Source organism: Anoplopoma fimbria, chromosome 16, assembly GCF_027596085.1.
Source record: "Anoplopoma fimbria isolate UVic2021 breed Golden Eagle Sablefish chromosome 16, Afim_UVic_2022, whole genome shotgun sequence".
Classification (NCBI taxonomy): domain Eukaryota; kingdom Metazoa; phylum Chordata; class Actinopteri; order Perciformes; family Anoplopomatidae; genus Anoplopoma; species Anoplopoma fimbria.
Window position 1 is genome coordinate 17,541,980 of NC_072464.1, and position 22,682 is coordinate 17,564,661.

The 22,682-nt window shown below is 40.3% G+C and overlaps 1 protein-coding gene across 2 annotated transcripts; it reads right to left on the reverse strand.

Annotated features, from left to right (window-relative positions):
• Nucleotides 1-809: 809 nt before the first annotated feature.
• Nucleotides 810-17,153, reverse strand: agpat3 (1-acylglycerol-3-phosphate O-acyltransferase 3). Of its 2 annotated transcripts, none has more exons than XM_054615481.1 (10): nt 16,945-17,153; nt 8,805-8,862; nt 8,334-8,564; nt 7,621-7,790; nt 7,369-7,530; nt 5,915-6,068; nt 5,728-5,830; nt 4,400-4,475; nt 3,875-4,073; nt 810-3,713 (listed from the first exon to the last, which is right to left on the reverse strand). In XM_054615481.1, the coding sequence occupies exons 3-10, from the start codon at nt 8,509-8,511 to the stop codon at nt 3,622-3,624; spliced, it is 1,134 nt and encodes a 377-aa protein (XP_054471456.1). In that variant the 5' UTR covers nt 8,512-8,564; nt 8,805-8,862; nt 16,945-17,153; the 3' UTR covers nt 810-3,621. The 2 variants fall into 2 exon arrangements, with proteins under 2 accessions (XP_054471456.1, XP_054471457.1); XM_054615482.1 differs by lacking the exon at nt 16,945-17,153 and adding an exon at nt 9,967-10,033.
• Between the last annotated feature and the right edge of the window lie 5,529 nt (nt 17,154-22,682).

Here is a 22,682-nt window from a genome sequence, read left to right on the forward strand (position 1 = left end):
AAAACGAGGATTAATTACAAAGTCGGACAAATGCTTTGTAAGCATCATCTGTTAATGCCTACATCGTCCTGTCTGCGGCTTTAATTAGAAGAGAGGCATCACTGAAGGCAATTACAGCTCCAAACCTGAAAGGTGAGCCAGTGTCACGTAGAACCTCTGCAGATCATTTCGTTAAGTGAACCCCGGAGGCCAGCTCAGTTTAAATCATCTTCTCCCGTAACTTTTCCAACAGTGGTACATTTGGTTGTAGCCTGAACGCCAGCCTGTCATTCAAAATAACTATTGCAAAAAAAAAAACATAAAAACCCAGAAGAGCATTGCTGCGTTTCTAAAAGTGATCATAATCATTTACATTATGTACATATTTATAGTGTCTCTCAACATCCTGTCACACGTCCTGTGAGAATATATTCAAAATGTCCTCAAGACATTTGATGGACGATTGGTTGATGTGTCATTCAAAAGGTCTACTGCAAAAGAACGGCTACAATTTCTAAAAGTGAATGTGACAGTCACCATTTACCTTATGTACATTTCTTTTAGTTTACACGTCTCTTCATACTGTCACGCTATCTTAATGGAAAATTGTGGATGTGTAATAAATGACGGAGGATGGATGTAAATGTGCGTCTTTGAAAATGGTTCTGTTGATGAATGAGACAAGATGGAGGGAGGAAACGATTGAAACACGTTTTTGTATGGATTCAGCTTCCCCTGGACTCACACTGAGCTATATATAGTCTTTGTATCTCACCTACTGTGCAAACAGACAAACTCACACAAATCCAAATAAGTCAAAAGAGTAAGAGTTGCTTTGTGATTAAATCCTTTAATATTCTCAAGTGTTTTAGTTGAAGAAAACATAAAAATAGCCTTAGAAAACAAAACAAAAGCTGACACAAGAAGTGCCACTAACTCAATTATCTTTGAGATTAAAAAAAAAGTCATTGAATTGTGTCAATTTGTTATGTTTTTGATTCCATTGGAGATCTCAGAAAAAACAGCAACCACAAGTTACATTTATATTCCTTTACTGAATAAAAAACATCCAGTGTAAAACGTTTTTCCAAATACTTTGCTGAACTTCTCAGAATTCTTCTTGCTTCTGAATATGATGTTTACTGAATGACAGGATGAGTTGGACTGCATTGGTATCTGATCAGATCTCTTGAGAAAAAAAGATAGCAGGCCCAGATACTAAAACCGTAAACAAAATATATGTAAAGCAACTCAAAGTATCTTCTTGTAGAAAATGTGAACTGATTACAGAGTTTTTTGTGCACTAGAGCAGACTTTATAGTCTCATTTCTTTTTAATTGTTAATTAACTTTAGAACAAGTTGCTTGGCAACTAATTCGAGCAACTTGCTTGCTATACAGGAGGACATCTTTCAATTTTACCTTCACTACCAGAGGGGCTCAGTTAGCGTCTACATTTTCACACAAAATTGAAGCAGCACTGTCTATTAAGGCTTGTATGAAATCGGTCTGGTTTGAGAAAACTCTACATAGAGGATGTACACAACGTATTGCTGCAAACAAAATATATGACTAAAACTGGCTTTTAACACTGGAAAAGATCCACTCATGTACTGCAGCAGCCAAAGTTTAATTTGTTGGAGTTGAAAACCAAGTCTGGGATGACTGAATTTAAAACTGTGAAATGTATGGAGCTGTTCAACAACAGTGGCTAGGACATCCAGAGAAACAAAGCTGCCTGTGAGCAGCTTCCTTTATCCAACAAACTATGTATGGGCACATGGAAGCAACAAACCAACAACTCTCTAGCTTTCCACTTAAAAGATAGCTTTCAATAATTAATTCGCTTTGGTAATCTACCCAAATGAATGCACACTGCTCCTTCATTCACTGTAATGTGAGGAAGAGGGTGAGGTCTCTCATAATGCAGAGGTGAGAGGTGGGTGCTGTTTTAAAGGGGTGGCGAATGGGCAATCCCTTGCCTGAGCAAGCTTGATTTAAGGCAAAGGTTAAAACATCACTACTTCAGTCTATGTCTGGAAAGAAAAATTATATGCCAACAGCTGCGAGGCTACGTGGAGACAGTCGATGACCTTTTTCTGGAATCTGGTTACACTGAAATAAATCACAGCAGAGCAGTGTGCACTGAATTTAAATTGTCGACTATGGCATCAGAGGAGGAGAGTGCTAGGTTGAACTGCTTCAGTGTCTAGACTGTGAATGCTGGATGAATTAACGTCACATTTAGGGGGAAAAAAAAAAGCAAAACAATGTTTTAAAAATGATTGATAATATGTATGCAAATTCCTATTTGTGTAAAGCAGGTCAAAATAGGAATAGAAACTGGGGGGGAAAAAAATAAAAAATAAAAAAATGTGTCAATGGATCCGTGGGTGTCTGTGCTGCGGGCTACAAATGAGACCTGTAAGAGATGGAGACCTTGATGAGGACAGTTTTCACATTCAGAGCCCTTGCTTTAGTTTAGCAGACACCAGCCTGTCCATGTCCAGATGTTAAGGGGTCAGTTCACCAAAATCATGAGTTCAAAAACAAAAAAAAGATTCTCCCTGGAGCTGATGAGGACCTTGTGTTTTGAGATCTCTCCCATAAGACTTCTGCTGGTAACCCAATACAATAGAGGTGGACTGAATGTCACTGGATCTCAAATTTCTTATTCAAAATGATACAGGAAAAACTGTAATGTCCATTTCAAGAAACAATCGGATAATCCAATGTGGTCGTTTTTTTAACTAATATTATAATCATATTCTCTTTAAAACCGACGAATAGAAACTGATGAAAGTTTTCAGAAATGATGAAGCGTTAACAGAGACATTTGTTTCTGGAAAGACACACTGCTGTTAAGTTTTCAAATGTACTTTTACAGTATCTCACTCAGCTTCACTGTATTGGAGGAGTAGTAGGAGTGTCAGTGGTGGCTATCTCAGACCCAGTTAAAAGCAAATGTTTTGTGATTTGGGTGAACAGACCCTTTAACGGTAAGGAAAGCAGGCTGGGCCTCAAGGCACCGGTTCCCATTACAAGTCCCACTAAGTGAAATAAAGGGAGTGAGATGTCCTGCGTGTTACAGAAACGCATTGCCTTCTGGATGGTTCCGGTTAAAAAGATCAGATACGGATCGGTTTGGGTTCTGTGGACAAAAAAAAAAAAAAAAAAACGAGCACGTCACCCCTTCCCTGATCGGCTGATGAATCTGATCACAGGAAGTGAGCGGAGCAGGAAATGGGCTGACTGGCTGTCCATGTGACCTCGGACAGGTTAGGAGCTTAAACTTGGGTGTTACCGGGATTTAATGGAACTTGGATGTCGACAGTGGGATTAAGAAAGATGCAGGGGAATACAGTGCTGCATCTCCACCTCCTTCTGTTCTGTGTTACAACAGAGAGCTTGAACCCCAGACCCTCCATGCTCTCTCTCTCTCTCTCAATCTCTCACTCTAGTGCCATTAGTATTTCTAACTCTGGTCTCCATCACGTTTTCACAGCTGGGTCTCCTCCCCCTGCCTACCAACTGACTCAACAGTAGGAGGAGAATAGAGTTGGGGTAGGGGTGAGATACCGCAGGGTGACCGCACAGAAACGGCTGTACACGGAGGGGCGGGGGGGGGGGGGGGTGACACACTTTAGTTTTCTTTCTTGGCCTCCGGGGTGCCGTAACTGGAGCCTGTTTTCTTCACCTCGGTGACCCCTATGAGGCGGCGGATAGCTATCGAGGCTGTGGAGAGAGCAAAGGGGAAAAAGAAAGAGTGGAGCAAATGAGGACAGCGATTCAAACTTTTAACAAAACTCAGTCCCTTTTTTTAACAACCTCCTGGTCAATTGATAAGAGGATGGAAGCTGATATTATATTTCATTCTAAGCGCAGAGTTCACCTACCTATGATGAGGAAAATGATAAAGCCAATGATGAGTAGGGGGGAGCCGCTGACGACCACTCCACAAGCAAAGTTGATGAGGGGCGAAAGCAGCAGGGTGGCCCAAAACAGGAAGTTCAGCAGTGTCCATGGTCTGCGACGGGGGATTATTGTGGGTCCGGGGTACTTGCCTTCCTTTTTGTAATATTCCTGTAAGGCATCCTGAGCAGGACAGGAAGAAGAATTGTGTTTTTTTATTTTTATTAACAACCTGAGACAAAGTAACCTTGCTTATTCTAGATATAAACATACTGTCCAGGCTGGAACAGATGATCAAACACAATGTCTCAAGGGCGAGAGATGCATTTGGGGTCATTAAGGAAGTTTGCACTTTCATACTATAAGGATCCAATACATGTCCAGTCAGCATGCAAACAGCTCGAATAGTTACTTCTCATCAGTGCGCAACAAGTGAGTTAAGGTATGTGAAAGTGTTCCCTGAGGTTAATTAGGCGACTACTAGAATTTGAATTGTTCCCCTAGTTTACCTTCTCCTGGTAGAGCTTGTGCAGCCAGATTGCACATTCTTTCTCATCAGCTGGTATGTCCTCCACAGGGAACCGTCTGGTTGGGGGAAAAAACCAAAAAACATTGTCGTAAACTGGGAACGGACCTTGAGATTCCTGAAACTACAACGGTTAGACACTAGTTGACCAATAGTCACAGATTTTATTCGTCTCAACATTGAGAAACTTGCACATAATGAACACCTGAGTAAAACACAAAAGGACAGTTTAAACCGCTGATCTATGCTGTAATTGAAATGCACGGAGAGCTGAAGGTGAATGACCTTTTAAAGAATGCTGTGAACTTCAGTTGCACTGAAACCTGATGAACTGGATTGGCACAGCACACATTTTACTACTTGGTTACAAAGTTTTTTTAATCCCCTGCCTCTTATACAGTCGAAAATGCTGGATCGGGTATTTGGGAGTGTGTGAGTTTATTCAACGATCCGATATCACGCCATCATTTAATCCATCGGCTCATTTACGTTACAGAAGAAGAACACATTTCACTCGCTGCCTGATCTGTACTGCATGTTCAAACTAAACTCTTGTGCACCTCATTTTCATTCTGATAATGCTAAAAAGGCAACGTACAGAAGTTACAGTAAATTATACATATAATATAATATATTATCACATTATCTATTTATTATATTTATTACATTAGGAATATTTCTTTTAAACATTTTTTGTAACAAATGAGGACATTCAGCTCACATTTCATGAAAGAATATAACTCAAATAATAATATAATGGACAAGAAGATGTAACATACAGTGCAACAGAAAATATTTCATGATAATGTAAAATCACTTGTGGCCTGTTATGATGGTTTCTCGCCACCAGGGGGCTCCCTCACCTAAAACTCTTCCACGCTGCAACATAGATCATCTATTCTTCTGCTGAGGGATTTCTTTGAATTTACTGGCATGTTTAATTAACTACTCTACTGAACAAGGTTACTTCAAGACAAAAAAATACCTTCCTGTATTTTCCTTTTTCTCTTATTTGTTTCATTGAGCACAATGAAGAAACACTACCTCTCTAAGTTTTGCTGCCCAGACAAAAGACTGTGCTTGTCCCATCCCGATCTGTTTCTGTCTCATGGCCAGCTCATTACTCAATAGCAATGTCCCGTTCAATAGAGGTATTGTTCTGAAACCATAAATGTGCAGCGCAGCACTCTTACACTCCCTTTAATTGTTATGGGACAAAAATGCAGTCGGTAGGAGGCCTAAAGGTTTAAACAAAAGGTTTTACAATCAGTGATGATTCACAGGTAAGCAGAGAGTATCAGTGAAACTCACCTAACACTCAGGTCAGCTTTGTATTTCTTGCCGTTGACGATGCCCAGGAGAGTAGGAGTTTGGTTGTCTTTGAAGTTCAGAGTCACATCGTAGACAGCGGTTACTGTAATTGAAAGAGAAGATAAAGAATGAACGACTCATATGTGAACTGAGCCTGATGAGCTTTGTGCATGTTTTTACACTCTACCTGTGCCCTTAAGACACTGCATTGTGGTGGTGAATCCTTTGGTTCGGGGTAGTAGGTGGTATTTGAGTTTGGGCAGGCCTTTACTCTCAGCGACCTGCATACTGATTTCGTGCTTCTGCTCTGTGAAGCGGGTTCCCTCGCAGTACAGCAGGAACTGTGGAGGGAGATGAGATGTGTTAATGTGCGCGCACACACCTTTAAAAAAATAAATAAAAAAAAGAATCACACAAGACTTATGGTGAACTCCTTTCCTTTGTCCTATCAGCTACCCTTCTTCCGCTTCATGGATCAATTCACCTCATTGTAACACTATGCTGAAATAAAGTTGCTATCTTATCTCAATGTGCAGGTGGATGGCAACTCCCCTCAGTGTTTGGCTTGTTAATCTGAACACATACAAACTATGTCATCAGCAGTGGCCTAATGCTTGACTTAAGGGGTAATTAGATCAACTGCTGATCTGCCTAATCTCAGCCGGTGAACTCGTCGAGTCGCGGTGAAATTCTGAAACACACGGAGCTTTACACCTTCAGTAAAAAAGGTGCACAAACAAACAGCAGGGCCTGCTGCCTCCAGGTAAGATGCCACGAATGTAAGCCACTTGCTTGTTTAAACAGCAAAAGAGCTATTTAGCCTGGAGCTGTTTATGCACAGTGGAACGTTCTGTTCATGAGGTTTCACAGAAAAAAAGAAAAGAAAGAGGAAAAAAAGAAACACACAGCCTCCTGTTGAGAGCTCTTAATACAGCTGGTGTACTGTAGGACGTGTGTGTGTGTATATCAAGACACACAAGTAGAGCTCGAGTAGAGAGAAACTGTGTCAAAGGGCAGCGTCTGCATTTACTCATATTTTATCCCTATGAATCTGTAAAAACTGACATTATGTGATTCAATTCCCATTTATAATAGCTTGGATCTTACTTTTCTAGTTTTTACATAGTTGTTGTTATTGGTAGTAATAACATTTAATTCACCAAGTTAACAGCTGAATATAGAATCACAAGCTGTCATAAAATTAAAACAGGTTTTTAGTCAGTAAAAATAGTTTGGAAGACAAAAAGCTCAGTCAAAAGGTAATGTCACACCAAAACTGCTCAATTCAAAAAGTTTAGTGGCTGAGTTTATGGTTGACCTCTGACCTACTCTTCTGGGTATGTAGTTGTGCTCACACAGTTTCCTCTGCGCACTGAGGAATGGAATTATTACTCAATGTATCTTACATTTCACTGACATGATGGAGTCAAGTAACTACGTGTCTGATTGTTTCTAAGAAGTCTACTCTGAGACTGGGCGAGAGTTGAGTGATTGCAAAAGTACATGCTATTGTTTTTTTTTGCAAATGGATGTGTAGCAGCAGGACTCTAAGCAAACTGCTAATCCTTACACACAGCTTACTACTGCACGTCGACACTCACAACAGGAAACAGACAAACAGTACGTCTGACGTGTACCTACCCACATATATTCAGGATAGTCTTTGAGCCTGCTTAGTCCCTTGAAGACAGTCTTTCGGTCCTCCTCCCACTTTCTTTTGCAGAACACTATTTCTAGGAAGTACCATGTCCAGCCAATCAGAGGAACCTTCAGTAGCTCGTGTTTGGCTAGCACTTTTGAACTCTGTAGAGGGAGGATGGGTACATGTGTATCAGGATTGAAGTCTGACTACCACAAGTGATTAATTGGAAACATTTTTGCTACATTACTAACCCCTAGGATGCCGAATCGTTCGCACATGGTCCAGCCACACAGGAAGTCGATCTCGTAGTTGTGGTTGAGGATGGTGATGACATGCTCTTTGCCAAACTTGTCCACCGTAGCTTGGTCAGTGTATAGGGTGCATTCTGTGCCTGACCACCACTCCAGCAGCATCACCAGCTCTGCACAGAGACGACAACACATCACGTTCACTGGGAATTTGTCGACAACACTTCATTATTTATAGTATTGACTGTGAGAAATATGCTAAGTGCCAATTTACAGCGTTCTCCTTTATAAACATGTCAGGTTTGCAGATTAATATAACACAGATTCATGCTACAAATGAGTTGCTCATAGTGACAACGTCACAGAGAATTATGTGTACCCGCTGCGGGACCAATAAAGGATTATCTTATCTTATCTTATCATCAGCCAACTTTGTGGCTGTATGGAACTTTTTTGTGTAAATGTATGTCTGTTTGAGCCTCAGCTGCTCTCATTAACCCACACGGGCAGCCACTGCCCACCAAACAGATGTATGGACTTAGATTTATCTCAGAGCAAAAAGGAAATTGAATAATTGAAATGCGCACCTCAGGTAGCCAGGTCAAGTGTGATGATTTTTATTTTATTTTTTTTACAATTTTTGAAATATTAAATTTTGTTTTGCTTTAAAGAAAACTGTAACATATAGCAACAACATAGGAGTATAATGTACTCACGACTCCAGAGGGAGTAGGAGAGCCGGCAGTTGATTTTGCGATAGAGTTGTTTGTTGATTGGCCAGAGGATGCAGGTGAGGAGCTGAATGAAGTTTATGATGAGGCCGCTCACCACAAACACAAAGCCCATCAGCAGCTGCAGGATGAACAGGCTCTTCAGGTTGGCCAGCAGAGCCATAGCTGAGGAGCCTGGAGAGCTGGGTGGGCTCCTCTCTATACACTATGACCAACCTGAGAGAGGGCAGGAAGAGAACAGGCAGTTTCCACAGCAGTTAAAAACAACTTTACTGAGAGATGTTGGGGGGAAAAAAAGGAGCACTAAGGAGGAGGCTATAAATAAAAGGGAGGACAGGGTGGCAAACAATTCATGATTGATGGAACAGTGTGGACACATTTATGTGGTCTGTTTAGGTCTGTGGTTCTGCAGGCAAATGTGCTTTAAGTCATTTTAAAAACAGCAGTGTCTCTTACCACGGTGGGATCCTTTTACAAGCCTCGTCTACACGGTCCTTCAGCCAATACTACAGACCTGATGGAGACAGAATAAGAGGGTGAGCTAACAGTTCATCAAACAGGTTGAATTTTGGTAGCTAATAGCTATTGCTGATAGCCAATAGCTATAGAATTGTCTTAGCACACCTTGAATGGACTGTTCCCACATCTGCACCAAAGCCCATTAACGTGTAGGTCAAGCCAGTTTAAAGCTGTTCTGAGAGACTTTTCTAATCTGAGTTGTCCTTTTGCAGATCTGTGGTCAACCAATCCACTTCTGCCAACTGGGCCTCCAGCTGCTTTGCTTTACATTGTAAGTAGCAAGATGTTTTAGTGACGGCATCAACTATCATTATTAGATTAAATGGCTAAAAATCATAGCGCTATATGCCAAAAATGCATTTAATTTGTTTTGAAAGTTATTTTATTAAAACAAATGTACATGATCAGTGCTACATGAAATATAAAATAGATGTACAAAACAAGAATCCAGTCAGAAATTGCTTAAAAAGTGAATCAAACTATGCTTGATTTGATTCACCAGAACAAACAACTTTCAAAGCAGCAATACTGCACTCAAAGTTTAAGTCCATTGTGAAAGATTATTATTATTATACTGTACGATTAACTATTAGCAACATCAACATATGTACAGCCTCCTGCATTCACTGACACAACTGTGTCAGCAAATCAGCGAAAAAAAGAAAAAACAGGCCATCTGGTGTTTGCTTTTTAAAACAACAGCCTGCACGCTGGCCAACAAGGGAAAGACAGAAACATGGTGGGCCTGCGTGTCACACTGACATAACAGTCTCTACCCACAGACACTGTCTTGTTCACATAGCGTCTGTGATTGTTGCTTTAATTATTGTAAAAAAGTGTTACAAATATATTTCTCAAGTGCAGTGCAATGAGTACATTCCTAAAACAGCCAAATAGTAACCCGAGTTCTCTCTATCCTGACAAAAAAGCCTCTAAACGCAGATGACCAGAAATCCAAGACGCCTCAACTCAAGTCTGCATCATACTCAATTAGGTACTATATCATCTGATCCGGTGCAATCAATCCCTCTCAAACACTGCAATAAAAACACACAGAATATAACACAGTAGCCTAGGAGTGAAGGAAATTAAATCTTACATTAATTTCCACCGCACTGCAGCTCAGTCTCTTGGGCAAGCAAACATAAAATGTTTCCTTAATCTCTGTGGTTGGGACACACTGAAGTGTTGAAACACGCTCACGTGTGCATGCGTGTCATCTATCGCCTGATGGATTATCAGTCCAAACATCCACAGTTGTTACAGATGTGACATTTGTTCCTACTTGGAGAGAGTGGCTGAATGGGCGGGGGAAAAGTCACACTGGTGCATATTTATCCCGTGGCTCCTGTTACAAATTTAGAAGGGTGGCAAGCTACAACACTGAAGAGTCAAAGAGGGGAGTATGTTGTGAATACAAAATGCAACAAGAGATACATAGGATTTAGTTTCAGTCAGCTTGATAATGAAGAAAAGAAGTAGGTGAATGCGCCATTGACAATAAAACATAAAAGCGTAGTGGGTAGTAAATTCTTGAAAAGCTATGTAGCCTATTTATCTGTATTTGTTTAAAATAAGACTGCTCATCTATATATTTTGTTTAAAGTTGTTTAATTTAGGAAACACTATTAACCAGATCTGGAACAACAAATAATTGCTTCAAACCATGTACTGCGGTGCCTTATATATTGGGCTATTTTTTTCCCTTTACACTCATCCACTGGTTTCATTTCTTGTCAATCCTGTATGAAAATCAACTCGTGGAAACTTAGCAAGGAAAAGATTCAACTTGGTTGTGTTTGGCCACAAGCAGCTAATAGAAATGTTCCTGGACCAAGTCTTATTTTGGCAACAAGCAGCGACTCTGTGTGAGAGCTCAGATAGACAGATAGACAGATTTCCAAAACATAAACATGAACTTTTTCTCATTTTCTTCCACATTCCCTACTTTCTGTCTCTGAACATGGAGGCATACGACTCGGTACAACCACACATTTTCACTAGAGTTGGAAATGGAGGCCTTAAGCCACGTGTTCCTGTTACCACTGAATTTGTGGGCATTCGTGCAAATATAACTTCCCTTTGCAAAATGCAAATAACCATCAGCACTGAACATATTTGCTTTGAGAATTATGGTTAAATGGCAAAACAAGGTCTCTGGGGAACAATTTTTTCTTCTACACAAGTTATACATTATATTTATTCTTTGGTTTTATTTTAATGATACAATTAATCAGTATAGACGACCCAAAGTAAACTTCCATTTTGTTAGTTCTTGTTTTGTTTTTTTTGGCTGCATCATTGTACACAGAGCATTTCAGCAATTCAACATGGCACGCTGCAAACTTTCCAAACAGAGATTTGTCTCAAAATGACCCAACCATAAATAGCATTGCAAAGGTGGACAGCAGAAGGCTGGGGAGCATCTCGTGTTTGTTGGCTGCGCTAATGATCCCAGGTACGGTGCTGAATGTGAGTGAAGCTGCGTAAACTCCTTTTGAAGCACACGCTGGTACAACCTCCTCCACTGCCGTCCAGCGTTCAGCTGACAGCGCCGGCAGCAGCCCAGCAGGAGAGACGCTCTGGGATGCATCAGGATATTGTAAATGAAGTATGAGCAGCAAGACGCAGATTTTAACATTCTCTGACTCTCTATATATAAGAAAATGCATGAACCAAAGAACCACAAGCACATGACGTATCAGTATATTGAAGGCGACCCTCTGACATTTAAGAGCAGACTGTGAGTCGACTCCTGATTCAGGGACCCCTCTGATACATTCATTTAATAGAGTCTATTGTTTGCATTTCACACCAAAATGGATAAAAATAAAATAAACTGGCAAAACTGAAAAGTTTCTGCAAACTTTTTTGCCTGGGTAAAAAAAAAATATTTCCTCTTAGTTAAACCCTAAATACTATTAACAGACCGTTTTGCCTGTTCTGTGAATCTGACTGAATCCTGAGCTGAATGTATTTGGGGTTAGGGGTGTGTGTCCACCACTAATGTAAGGTTTTAGTAAAAAAAATAAAAAATATAACCCGATGCTTATGCCTGGCGGGCCGACTTGCAAAACATTTGTCGGGAACCCTGGTGCATGACGATACTATATTTTGGAGTGATATGAGGCATAAATACATAGAATATAACATGTAATAAGTAACACCGGAGTTTGGTTATCACTAATATCAAACTTATAACCAAGACATGTATTTTTCTGGAACAGTTAAAAAAGCAAACTTGTCAGCGCTCCCTAGTGAACAACTTTATGGGTCAGACCATTTCTAAATTATTTAAAAATCTTTATAATTTCTGTAGACCAATTTCTTTTTACTTTTTGGCTGACATGCCACGGAACTGACTTCAACACTCAATAGATAAACAATTCTGCGGTGCTCAGCGTAATTGATTGGATCAGTGTTCTATTTCAGCTATTCAGGTTATTAGTTGTGTAAGAGGAGACAGTAGAAACCCATTTGGTTAAAAAAAGTTCACATTAAGGCCTATCAGAATATCACCACTACTGAAAAAACAAAAAAACAAAAAAAAACCCACAATGACTCCATCATTCACTTTATCACACTAAGTAAGAATATCAACTTATCTCTGTGGTTTTGGGTTTAACCCAACTACTAATTTGGTTTGACCATAAAAACAGCCAGTGGAGATCCACCTCCCTGTGTGTACAGGCCCACCTGTAACCACACGAAGATTAGAGACGCTGACTGGGTTAAAGCTGCTTAAGGCTGGACAGCCGCTTCTGCTCTAGAGGACTGCTGAAATGTGCGTTCAAAAAAAAAACTTTAGCACAATCCTGGCAGGCACTGCGCCCTTGTCAAATCATTTTAATTCTAAAAACTTAATTTGGCTTGCAAAGGTCTACACCCCTCTTACTGATGTGAACATTTAAGCCCTGCAGTGCCATGCTGCCTTCTATCTCTGTCACAAGTTCAAATAAAACTGGTAGGGCCCGTGCTGGCCCAGTCAAACCAACTCTCTCTCATTAAACTTACCAGTAGACATAGTAGGCCATTGCCAGGACCACCAATGCCCCACAAATCCCAGTGAAGATCATCACAGCACTCTGGTTCAGCATTTTGGCTCCTGGTATTTCACCAAATCAAAGCCAGAATAATAAAAAAGAACATAAAAGAAAAAAGTCCTGCAAACAGCAGTGGATAGTCACAGGCTGTACTGCTGCATCGCCATGATAATCCCACAGAAGGAGAGGGGGGGGATTATGATGACATCAAGAACAGAGCCAGATCCCTGATCCTGTTGGAGGAGCTCACTAATCAGCGAAAGAGTTTACTGAGGAGCAGAGAATTTCATGTAACGAGGAAAATTACCAATAACAATGGATCTTCATCGAGAGCAAAAACAGTCCACCAATGAATGCTAGGAAGACTGAGAGAGGGCTCACTTCTGGAAACAGGGACATACACACATGTACTGTAAGCAATGTCTTACATGCATTCCCATCCTCTAATCCAATGGATCAGATTAGGGCTGATTAGCAGGCTATGGGCACCCTGGATATGTCACATTTCATCAAGATGAACAAAGAAGAAGACCGGGCTCCTCCTATCCAGAGCAGGAGACCACACCTTGCCATTGGCCACCCGTTAGTAACAACTAGCTAATGCTAGGTGTTATTAATGGTGTTACTAACGGCAGAAGTGACGACCTGGAAGAGAGAGCCACGGACAGTTTCCTGAACGGACCTCTTCATGCGTGACGCCGAGCTGTGCTTCATTTCTTTCTGGTCAAGTGTAAATGGGGATAAATTAACCAAAAGCCTGGAAATCAATGATGTTTATCCCATATCCTCGCTCTCTCTGTCTGTCTTCTTGTCAGTACCTTGGGAGCTGAAATATTATTTACAACAGATCTGTATTGCTCAGCCACATGGACATGGCAGACAGGGCTAGTGGGCAAGAAAAACAAAAGCCTTTGGGTTCCTACAGTGAGTTTATGTCCAATGTGGTTCAGACAAGCTGGTAGAGGGATACAAAAATAAACTCCAGTGTTAACTGAAGCAAATAGGGCAAAGGTTAGAGAACGGTCCAGAGGCCTAACCACCGGCCGTTAAAGCCAAATATAAATAGATAAAAATACTCTGTGATGGCTTGACAATGAAGGTCATTCATGTTTCAAAGTATTAAGTGCTCTAAATCCAGCACATAGCAACACTGTAATGCTAAGCACCCAATAGCAGTTGTTAGTTTGGTCAACTGTGATATCTTAAAGCCACACCACTGACTATCACTACAGCCATAAAGCTCCTCTAGGCGTTACTCTTGTTATGTTAAAAAAAGAAACAAAACACTGAATGTGTATTAAATTCCTTTGATTATGAACATAAACACATTGGTCAAAAGCAAAAAAAAAAATACATTGAGGAGGATAATACACACTGACAGAAATTTAACTTCAACTTGCCAAGGTTAAATCCCAATTTATTTTTAATCAATATTGGATTTCACAGTTCAAAAGTAAGGCCTAAATCGAAATGATCACCATTATGGCAAAGTCGTGTATTGCACTAATACAAACAACTTGCACAATAGATTATAATAATGGACTGTATACGATCTTTTTATAATTATCAAAAAACGAAAAGAATAAAACATGCAATTCATTGATCCTAAAATTGTCTGTGCAGCCATCTACCATCGGGAAAAATCTAAGATCTTTGCATTTATTACAACAAGCACTGTGAGAGTAGTTTGGTCCTCTCAGCAGTGTAAACAGTGTCCTTGAGCATGTTCGGTGACGCATGTCTGAAAAAAAAACTACCTTCCTGAGAACAGAATAATGCAGTGGCAGAGTTTTGTCAAATTAAACTTGATACACGGCATTTAATATTGAAGAAATCTTGAAATCTACTCAAACAGTCCATGCAAAGCCTCGATAGAAGGGATTCTCAGAAAGGACAGTATTTAACAAATAATGTAAATGGCTTGCTGACGTAGAATGACCTTGCATCCCTTTAACAGGGTTACAACCCTTTCACAGCTCCCTCTGGGCTCTATAGGTAGCCATAGTAAGAGGTGATGACTGATTAAACTCAAGGATACATAAAAAGGTCCTTCGTGCTGTAGTCAGCAAAATAATGGGACTAATGGCAAAAGGAGGAGGAGGGGGTGTAATGGGTGAAATCAACCGCCTGAGTATGAACACTCGTACTTTAGCGTGGGCGTTCAAAGTTACTTTGCAGTTAAACAGTCACAAAAATGATTAAAAGGTTAATAAAACTATACGTTGCTATTGTGGGATTACTTTTCAAGATGGTACTGCTCAGACAAATGCTTATCTACATATGTATGTCTCAAAGTCCGATACGGCAATACTTGAACTGATAAAGAGTTCAATAGGTTACTACGTGCAAACATGCCCTTCGACTTTGAACGAACGGTTTGTTCAATTACCAAGTGCATTTTCATGACACATGCAAGTCTTATTATAAAGTACAGAATTTCTGTTTGTACTTAGGTTTAGGAAGGCAAAAATGTTTGACATTTAGGCCTATGCAAAGTCATGTCCTCTGTATAAAAACCCAGACAGACTTCTAAAAGGCTGTAGACTGTGAGGGGATTATCAAAATAAAATAAACTGACTTTGATTATTCTTAATAGGAAACGGAGCGAGCAACAGATCATTTGGTAAGCACGTAAGGAAAGCACAAAACTGGTGGCCTGTTGTTGGCCACCAGCGTATAGATGTTTGCAGTTTTCTTACTTACTGTACATCATAGTCATAATTAACGTTTTCTAAAAAGGTTTTAACTGATTAATTGAGCAATGGCTTTTGGGAGTCCCTGTGGTCAGCAGTATAAAAGTGTGATTACCACCAGTAAAGGAAAGATTAGGCAGTCAAGGGGTGATTCTCCCAACAGAAAATGAACAGATTGCAATTTAGATAAGTGGCTATTTCCATCAGATTACCAAAAAAATTATACACGCCTTACAAATTAACTATTAATTGTGTTTTCGTTGTGTTGCATGCATGCAAACCCAATGAGGAAATATACAGTACCAGTGAAAAGTTTGGACACACCTTCTCATTCAATGGTTTTTCTTTATTTTTATTTTTTTCTACATTGTAGATTAATATATAAGACATCCAAACTATGAAGGAACACATATGGAATTATGTGGTAAACAAACAAATGCTCAACAAACCAGAATATGTTTTATATTTTACATTCTTCAAAGTAGTTGAATGAGAAGGTGTGTCCAAAACTTTAGACTGGTACTGTATATATATCCCCATTATACATATTCATAGTCTATGAAGACACACGCTGTATCAATGGACTAACCATATAAGGCTGTAGTCTAACTGAACCACGTGGACAGTAGTGTGAGAACATAAAAGAGTATTTAACATTTAAAACCAGAAATGATCTCACTCTCACACACACACACACACATCACACACACACACACACACACACACACACACACACACACACACCTTATCTTATCTCACACAAACAGGTTACAGTTCAGGTTCAGGTCTACAGGGACTGAACTCCAGTAACCCCTCACATCGAACGTTGTGGTGTGACGTCATTACGCAGGTCGACTGCCTAGCGTGACGTCCAGAGGAGCTAGCCTGAGACAACGAGCTAGCTTAAAACTAGCCAGCGTGTCGCTTCTGTCCAACCAGTGACTGGGCACACGTGTCACTGCAAACACACACACATGTTAAGCTAGCAAACACACACACACACACACACACAGAGTCCGTCCTGCAGAGACAACACACGAGCTAGCATTAGCGTTAGCATTAGCGCTAGCTGGCTGCAGCCTCCACCTGACGTCGGCGTGCACAAGCACGGGAGCGCGCTGCTAGCTGTGCGGAGCTAGCATGCTAAGTTAGCAAATCCAACGTAGCTAAAGTAAACACTACATTTGGGGAAGTGGATGCACACGTCTACACCGACACTCAGCTGCCAATCAGAGCCAGATTCTTCTCGCACAGCATCTGTCACGTGTCACCTGACCTGTGTCACTTTATGCTATGCTATGCTAGGCTAGTGTGGCAGCTAACGCTACTCTCCGGGCTTACCTGGAAATGATCCACTTGGGAAGTCGGTGGATTTTCTTGCACTTTGTTCACTGCTTCCTTGGCTGCAGGGGCGGAGCAGGAACAACCCAGTGAAGGAGGTTCTTCTTACTTCGTCTGTTCCCCTAAAACGCAACAAACCTGACCTGCAGCAGCGCTGTTGTTTGCCTCTTAAAGCCCCACATTTCCTCACAGCCCATCTGAAGGTGGAATGCCCCACTTCCGGTCCGGCCCCTCATTCATCCTCATTAAAAAATAAAATACGCAACATTTTTATTTTTTTATAAAACAACGGGCCTCATATTCATATAGTACAAAGTTCAACTACAGGTAATAAAATAAATCATTAAAAAAAAAATAGTATGAGATTAGGGGGAATGAGATATGTAATTAGTCATACATTACTGTATGTAATTAGTTTGAGTAAATCAGTTGAAGAATCTAAAATATAAAACATATTCTGGTTTGTTGAGCATTTGTTTGTTTACCACATAATTCCATATGTGTTCCTTCATAGTTTGGATGTCTTCAATATTAATCTACAATGTAGAAAAAAATAAAAAACATTGAATGAGAAGGTGTGTCCAAACCTTTGACTGGTACTGTATATAGAGCAACAAAACCATGACAATTTAAAAACATCAGGGAAGTTTCTTGTTGACACTTTTTACTAGGCATTTTACTAACAAATGACCACCTTACATAGCCATTGACAACGAGCCGATTCATATAGTTCAAGTTCAACTACAGGTAATAAAATAAATAATAAAAAAAAAACATAGTATGAGATTAGGGGAAATGAGATATGTAATTAGTCATACATTACTGTATGTAATTAGCCATACATTACTGTATGTAATTAGTTTGAGTAAATCAGTTTATAGATCAGGCTTTTGCTTGAACTAATGCAACTGTATTTCATGTTTGAATTAGATGTTGTAAGAATTAATTTGTCTCAGAAAGAATATCCAAAACATGTACAACAAACACTGCTTGTTAGCCACAGGAAATATTGCAATATCTGAAACACCGTAGCCTAAATGGGATATACAGTAAAGTGACATTGCATGTGTAATAATGCATAAGGCATTCTCTTTTTACTAGGCATTTTACTAACAAATGACCACCTTACATAGCCATCGACAACGGGTCGATTCATATAGTACAAGTTCAACTACAGGTAATAAAAAAATAAAATAAAATAAAAAACATAAAAATAAGATAAGATAAGATAATCATAGTATGAGATAAGATAACAAGAGACATAGTAAAAGAAAGACAAGATAAAAATAAGGATGAAATAAAAAACAAGTTTATAAATAGTCCAATAACTGAAATATTATATTTACAGACAGAAAAAAACTATTATGGCTATAATTGCACAGTGTATTGCAATGGATATGTAATTAGTTTGAGTAAATCAGTTTATAGATCAGGCTTTTGCTTGAACTAATGCAAATGTATTTCATGTTTGAATTAGATGTTGTACATAGTAAAAGAAATCCAAAACATGTACAACAAACACTGCTTGTTAGCCATAAGAAATATTTCAATATCTGAAACATGTTAGCCTTAATTGGATATACAGTAAATTAGATTAGATTAGATTCAACTTTATTGTCATTGCACAGAGTACAAGTACTAGTACAACGAAATGCAGTTTTAGCATCTAACCAGAAGTGCAAAAGAAGCAGTAAAGGTGCAGTGCAATGTGACATTGCATGTGTAATAATGCATAAGGCATTCACTGTTTACTAGGCATTTTACTAACATATGACCACCTAACACAGCCACTGACATGTAATTAAAGTCATCAGTCCTTGAATAGGTGTGCTTGTTCTATCAACTTTAGACCTCTTTAGCCCTCTGCTGGTGTTTTTGCATAGCTGCAGTATAAGTTGGAAGTGGAAGTCATAATGTATCAAACATAAAGCAGTCTCTATCACAAATGCGTCTGTTATTTCTCAACAGAATCTGGAGTTTATCATTCAGTTTACATTAAAAGGTAATGCCCACAAGTAGTGTATCTTTCTAACTTTGCTTACTGTATTCAGGTTGCAGTTGAGCAGACATGTTGGCCTGCCTAGTTATTTGGGTTAATGCTGGCTATTCATACTGTGGATTAGTGTTGGCAAAATGGAGCGCCACCTGGCCCTAATCACACAATATAGTAAGCACCTGGGAGCTTACTCGTTTGCCTTTCTTCTTTGTTTCTTGCTATTATTTCCTTACCCTTTCAAATTAAAAGCCCCCAGGTGGATTTCTTCTTTCATCCTATACATGAAGATCAAATGCAATCATACCAGTTTTAATTTAAGTTTAAAATGTACCAAAGTTTTCAGGTGAACAATGTGTAATTGTACATCTCTGTAGTGTAAATATTTACAAATAGCATGTTTATTGTTTTGATCCCATCAGTGTTTAATGTGCTTTTACCCAGTTAATAGACCAAATATGTATGAGTAAAAAGAAATATCACGTGCTTGGCTTGACTCATCTTGAAACCAAGCAATAAATAATAAATAAATAAAATCAGAACACAGTTTCAGTAAAATATGAATCATTTATTTCTGTTGTTATATTGCCGTTTCTTCTGTCAGAGCAGCAGCTCAAGGTTTGGCACTTGACTAACGTATGAGGATCTATTATTACATTGGTACATAAAAACATTCAAAACCAATGTTTTTCTTCTTAACCCCATTAAGGCTATCATACAGCATGGTCTCTCATACCGACTCTTTTGTTGAGATATGACAACAGTCAAAGAAGAAAACAATGATTGATAGTAAATATATTAAAGATTATCTGTGCAAATACCTCAATTTGAGATGCTTAAGACATGGATCTAACATGTTTTTAAACTGCTAGTTTCAAGACATCAATGCATAATTAAAAAGGAGGTGAAAAATAGTTTCAGAAAGTTGATTAAAGAACAATTTTAGACATCAACTATTCTAGTGATTATCATTAAGTTACAATTGAAGTGAAACAAATTTGGCTAATGAAACTATGGACTACATATAAATCACTTAGGATGTTTGACATTTTGTTGGAGTCACAATACACATTTCAGGATTTATAATGCACCCAATCCAAAATGTATGATAATCTATGCCTTGAGACTAGACCTTACTCTGGAGCTCGTCCAGAAAGCTGCAGCTCGTCTGGTGTTCAATCGCCCCAAGTTCTCCCACACAACTTCCCTTCTCCGTTCTCTACACTGGCTCCCTGTAAGAGCTCGCATCCAGTTTAAGACTCTGGTGCTAGCCTACAGGGCAGTGAAAGGAACAGCTCCTTCCTATCTCCAGGCCATGGTCAAGCCCTACACCCCCGCCGACCACTTCGCTCTGCTGCCTCGGGCGACTGAGAGCGTTTCTATTTTATTTAAAGGAACCGGTACCAAAGGGGCACTATTCGACGAGTGAGGCAAGAGAGAGCAAGCATAACAACTAGTATTAGTGACCTTGCGAACCGATGAGCGGACAGTCTGATACCACAAATTGTCTCCCAGACCTGAGATCTGTGAGTCTGGAACCGCAAAACGCCTCAGGCGTGTATGGTTGGTTGTGTTACCTGATGTAAAATTACCGTCAGCAGAGGTTGTGGGCTGCTTACGATCTGGTTCACACAGGAAAAAGATGGTGAATACAATGATTACAGAACCAAACCCTAGGATACATGTTGAAGCCCTAAGGCCACAGCCCAGACGACGGAATGGATGCCATGGTCGTGGTCGTTCCATGATGGAGTGCGTTGATCCCACGGTGGTGACACAAGAACTGCGCTTGCACGTCACGTTGAGCTTGTATCAGTGTGTGTGTGTGTAGTGTTTTCAGCGGAGCAGGACCAAGGCGGCGCTCGGCTCACATCTGTGTTGAATCAACAAAGTATATCTGGTCACAAATATGACTTTATTATGGTCATATATGTGCCTATTTATCAGAAGCTGCTTCCTTGGTTGTAGTCGGTGCCTGTGGGGGTTCACTCGGCCGAGGAACCCGTTTGCAGTGGGTAACCAGGAGCACCTGGTAGGGACCCTGCCAACGTTTTTGCTTTCCAGTGTTTCCTCCTGATGAGTTCCCCATCTGCAGGCTCGTCAAGTCCGCAGTGGAGAGCGTAGACCTGATGGAGCCTGGTGTAGTAGTCATCAGCGCTTTCGTTAGCGCTCTGCTTGCATGAGACGATCTTTGACAGGTCAGCTCTGATGGGGAAAGCCTTTATGATGGCTGCCATGAGGTTTTCCAAGAATTTGACATAGGGCTCGTTCAGCTCCGTCTCCCAGTCAGCTTCTTTGAGGCGCCTGTTATTTGTCCCAAATGCTCCCTTTATCTTTGCATAGTTTGCGGCCCCCAGATGTTTCAGAAGCATTCTTTGTAGTTCATTTTCAGTTGGCAGCCATTCAGTGCAGAACACTAACAGTTGTTCGAACAGTTTGCAGACAGCAGAGGAAGCTCTATACGGGCCTGATCAATGTCTCTTCCTGCCCATTGTCTATGGACAAGGGCAGTGCCTTTTGCACCAGCTACCTGTACCATAGGTGCCAGCAACGCTGGTTCCTCATCCTCAGAAGCGGAGGCTTCAGGTGCTGGCTCAGCTTTGTTCTTCTTGGTCTTTGATCGAGTTGTTGCAGCTGTGGGCCCTCCGCCGGCTTCACCCGCTCCTTTAGAGGAGGTTGAGCCCCCTCCTAGGACGGATGAGCTGGAGGGTCCTGCTTTAGGGGCTGAGGTTGAGGCTTGTGGTTTTTCTTCTTCTTCTGTTGGTGCTGTCTGTGGAGGGCTGTACGGGGGAGGATGGGTGTCCAGATCAGGGTCCACTTTACACAGCTTAGCCAGCTCAACAGAGAAGCATAGGGTGATGTACCTAGTACTTCAGGCAATTGTTTGTGTATTTTCCTTCTTTCCCTATGCTCTGCTTCACCCTTCCACATTTTCAAACACTTCCTGTGTTTTTCTATCTCTTCTAAATCCTTAACTTTGATTACCTTGGTTCCCCATACTCTTTTCTGCTCTTCCTGCAATTTTGTTTATAATTTTCCTATTTGAGCTATGCTAAATGATCCTCCTGGAGGAAACCCACATTGTTGTATTCATACACCAACACAATCTATGCTCCCTGTTCCATATTTGGACCCCATGACGTCAATACATCCCCCTGCAGGAGGAGAAACCTGAATCTTACTCTCACCCGAACCCATAATTCGGATGCGTGTATACACTTTTGGCCTTTACAACACAGGCGTCCCAGTGAGGCCTCGGTTACTATAGCTCAACCAAGATAAAGGCAGAAATGAGTGCGCCTTTTTTGTGCTGTCACTTCTCCTTTAAACACTGTGTGTCGGTCACCTTTACACAAATGTTTCTTAGGTCAAGAACGACAACACCCAGATTTTAATTAACCTGAACGTCCGTTTCTCTTTACCTTTTCCTTTTAATCTATCCTCATTGAAAGGATATGAGGAACGCAAGATGTCACAAAAGCCAAAACAATTCAGGAAGGTTAAATTAATTAAAATTCACAATGACCCAGATATTACCAAAACACAACTAATAATCACAACCCTTGAAAACCACTCTATTACTGATTATATCGCAATAAATCATAGATCAGAATTTCAACGTCTCACCCGGTTTGTGTTCATTCGTGGACTCAACGCGGTCCTTTGGAATCACAGTAGAGATGGCCCAGAGTCGTCGGTGGATCGGTCCTCTCGTCTCTCAATGTCAAGGTAGAGGCAGGAGATT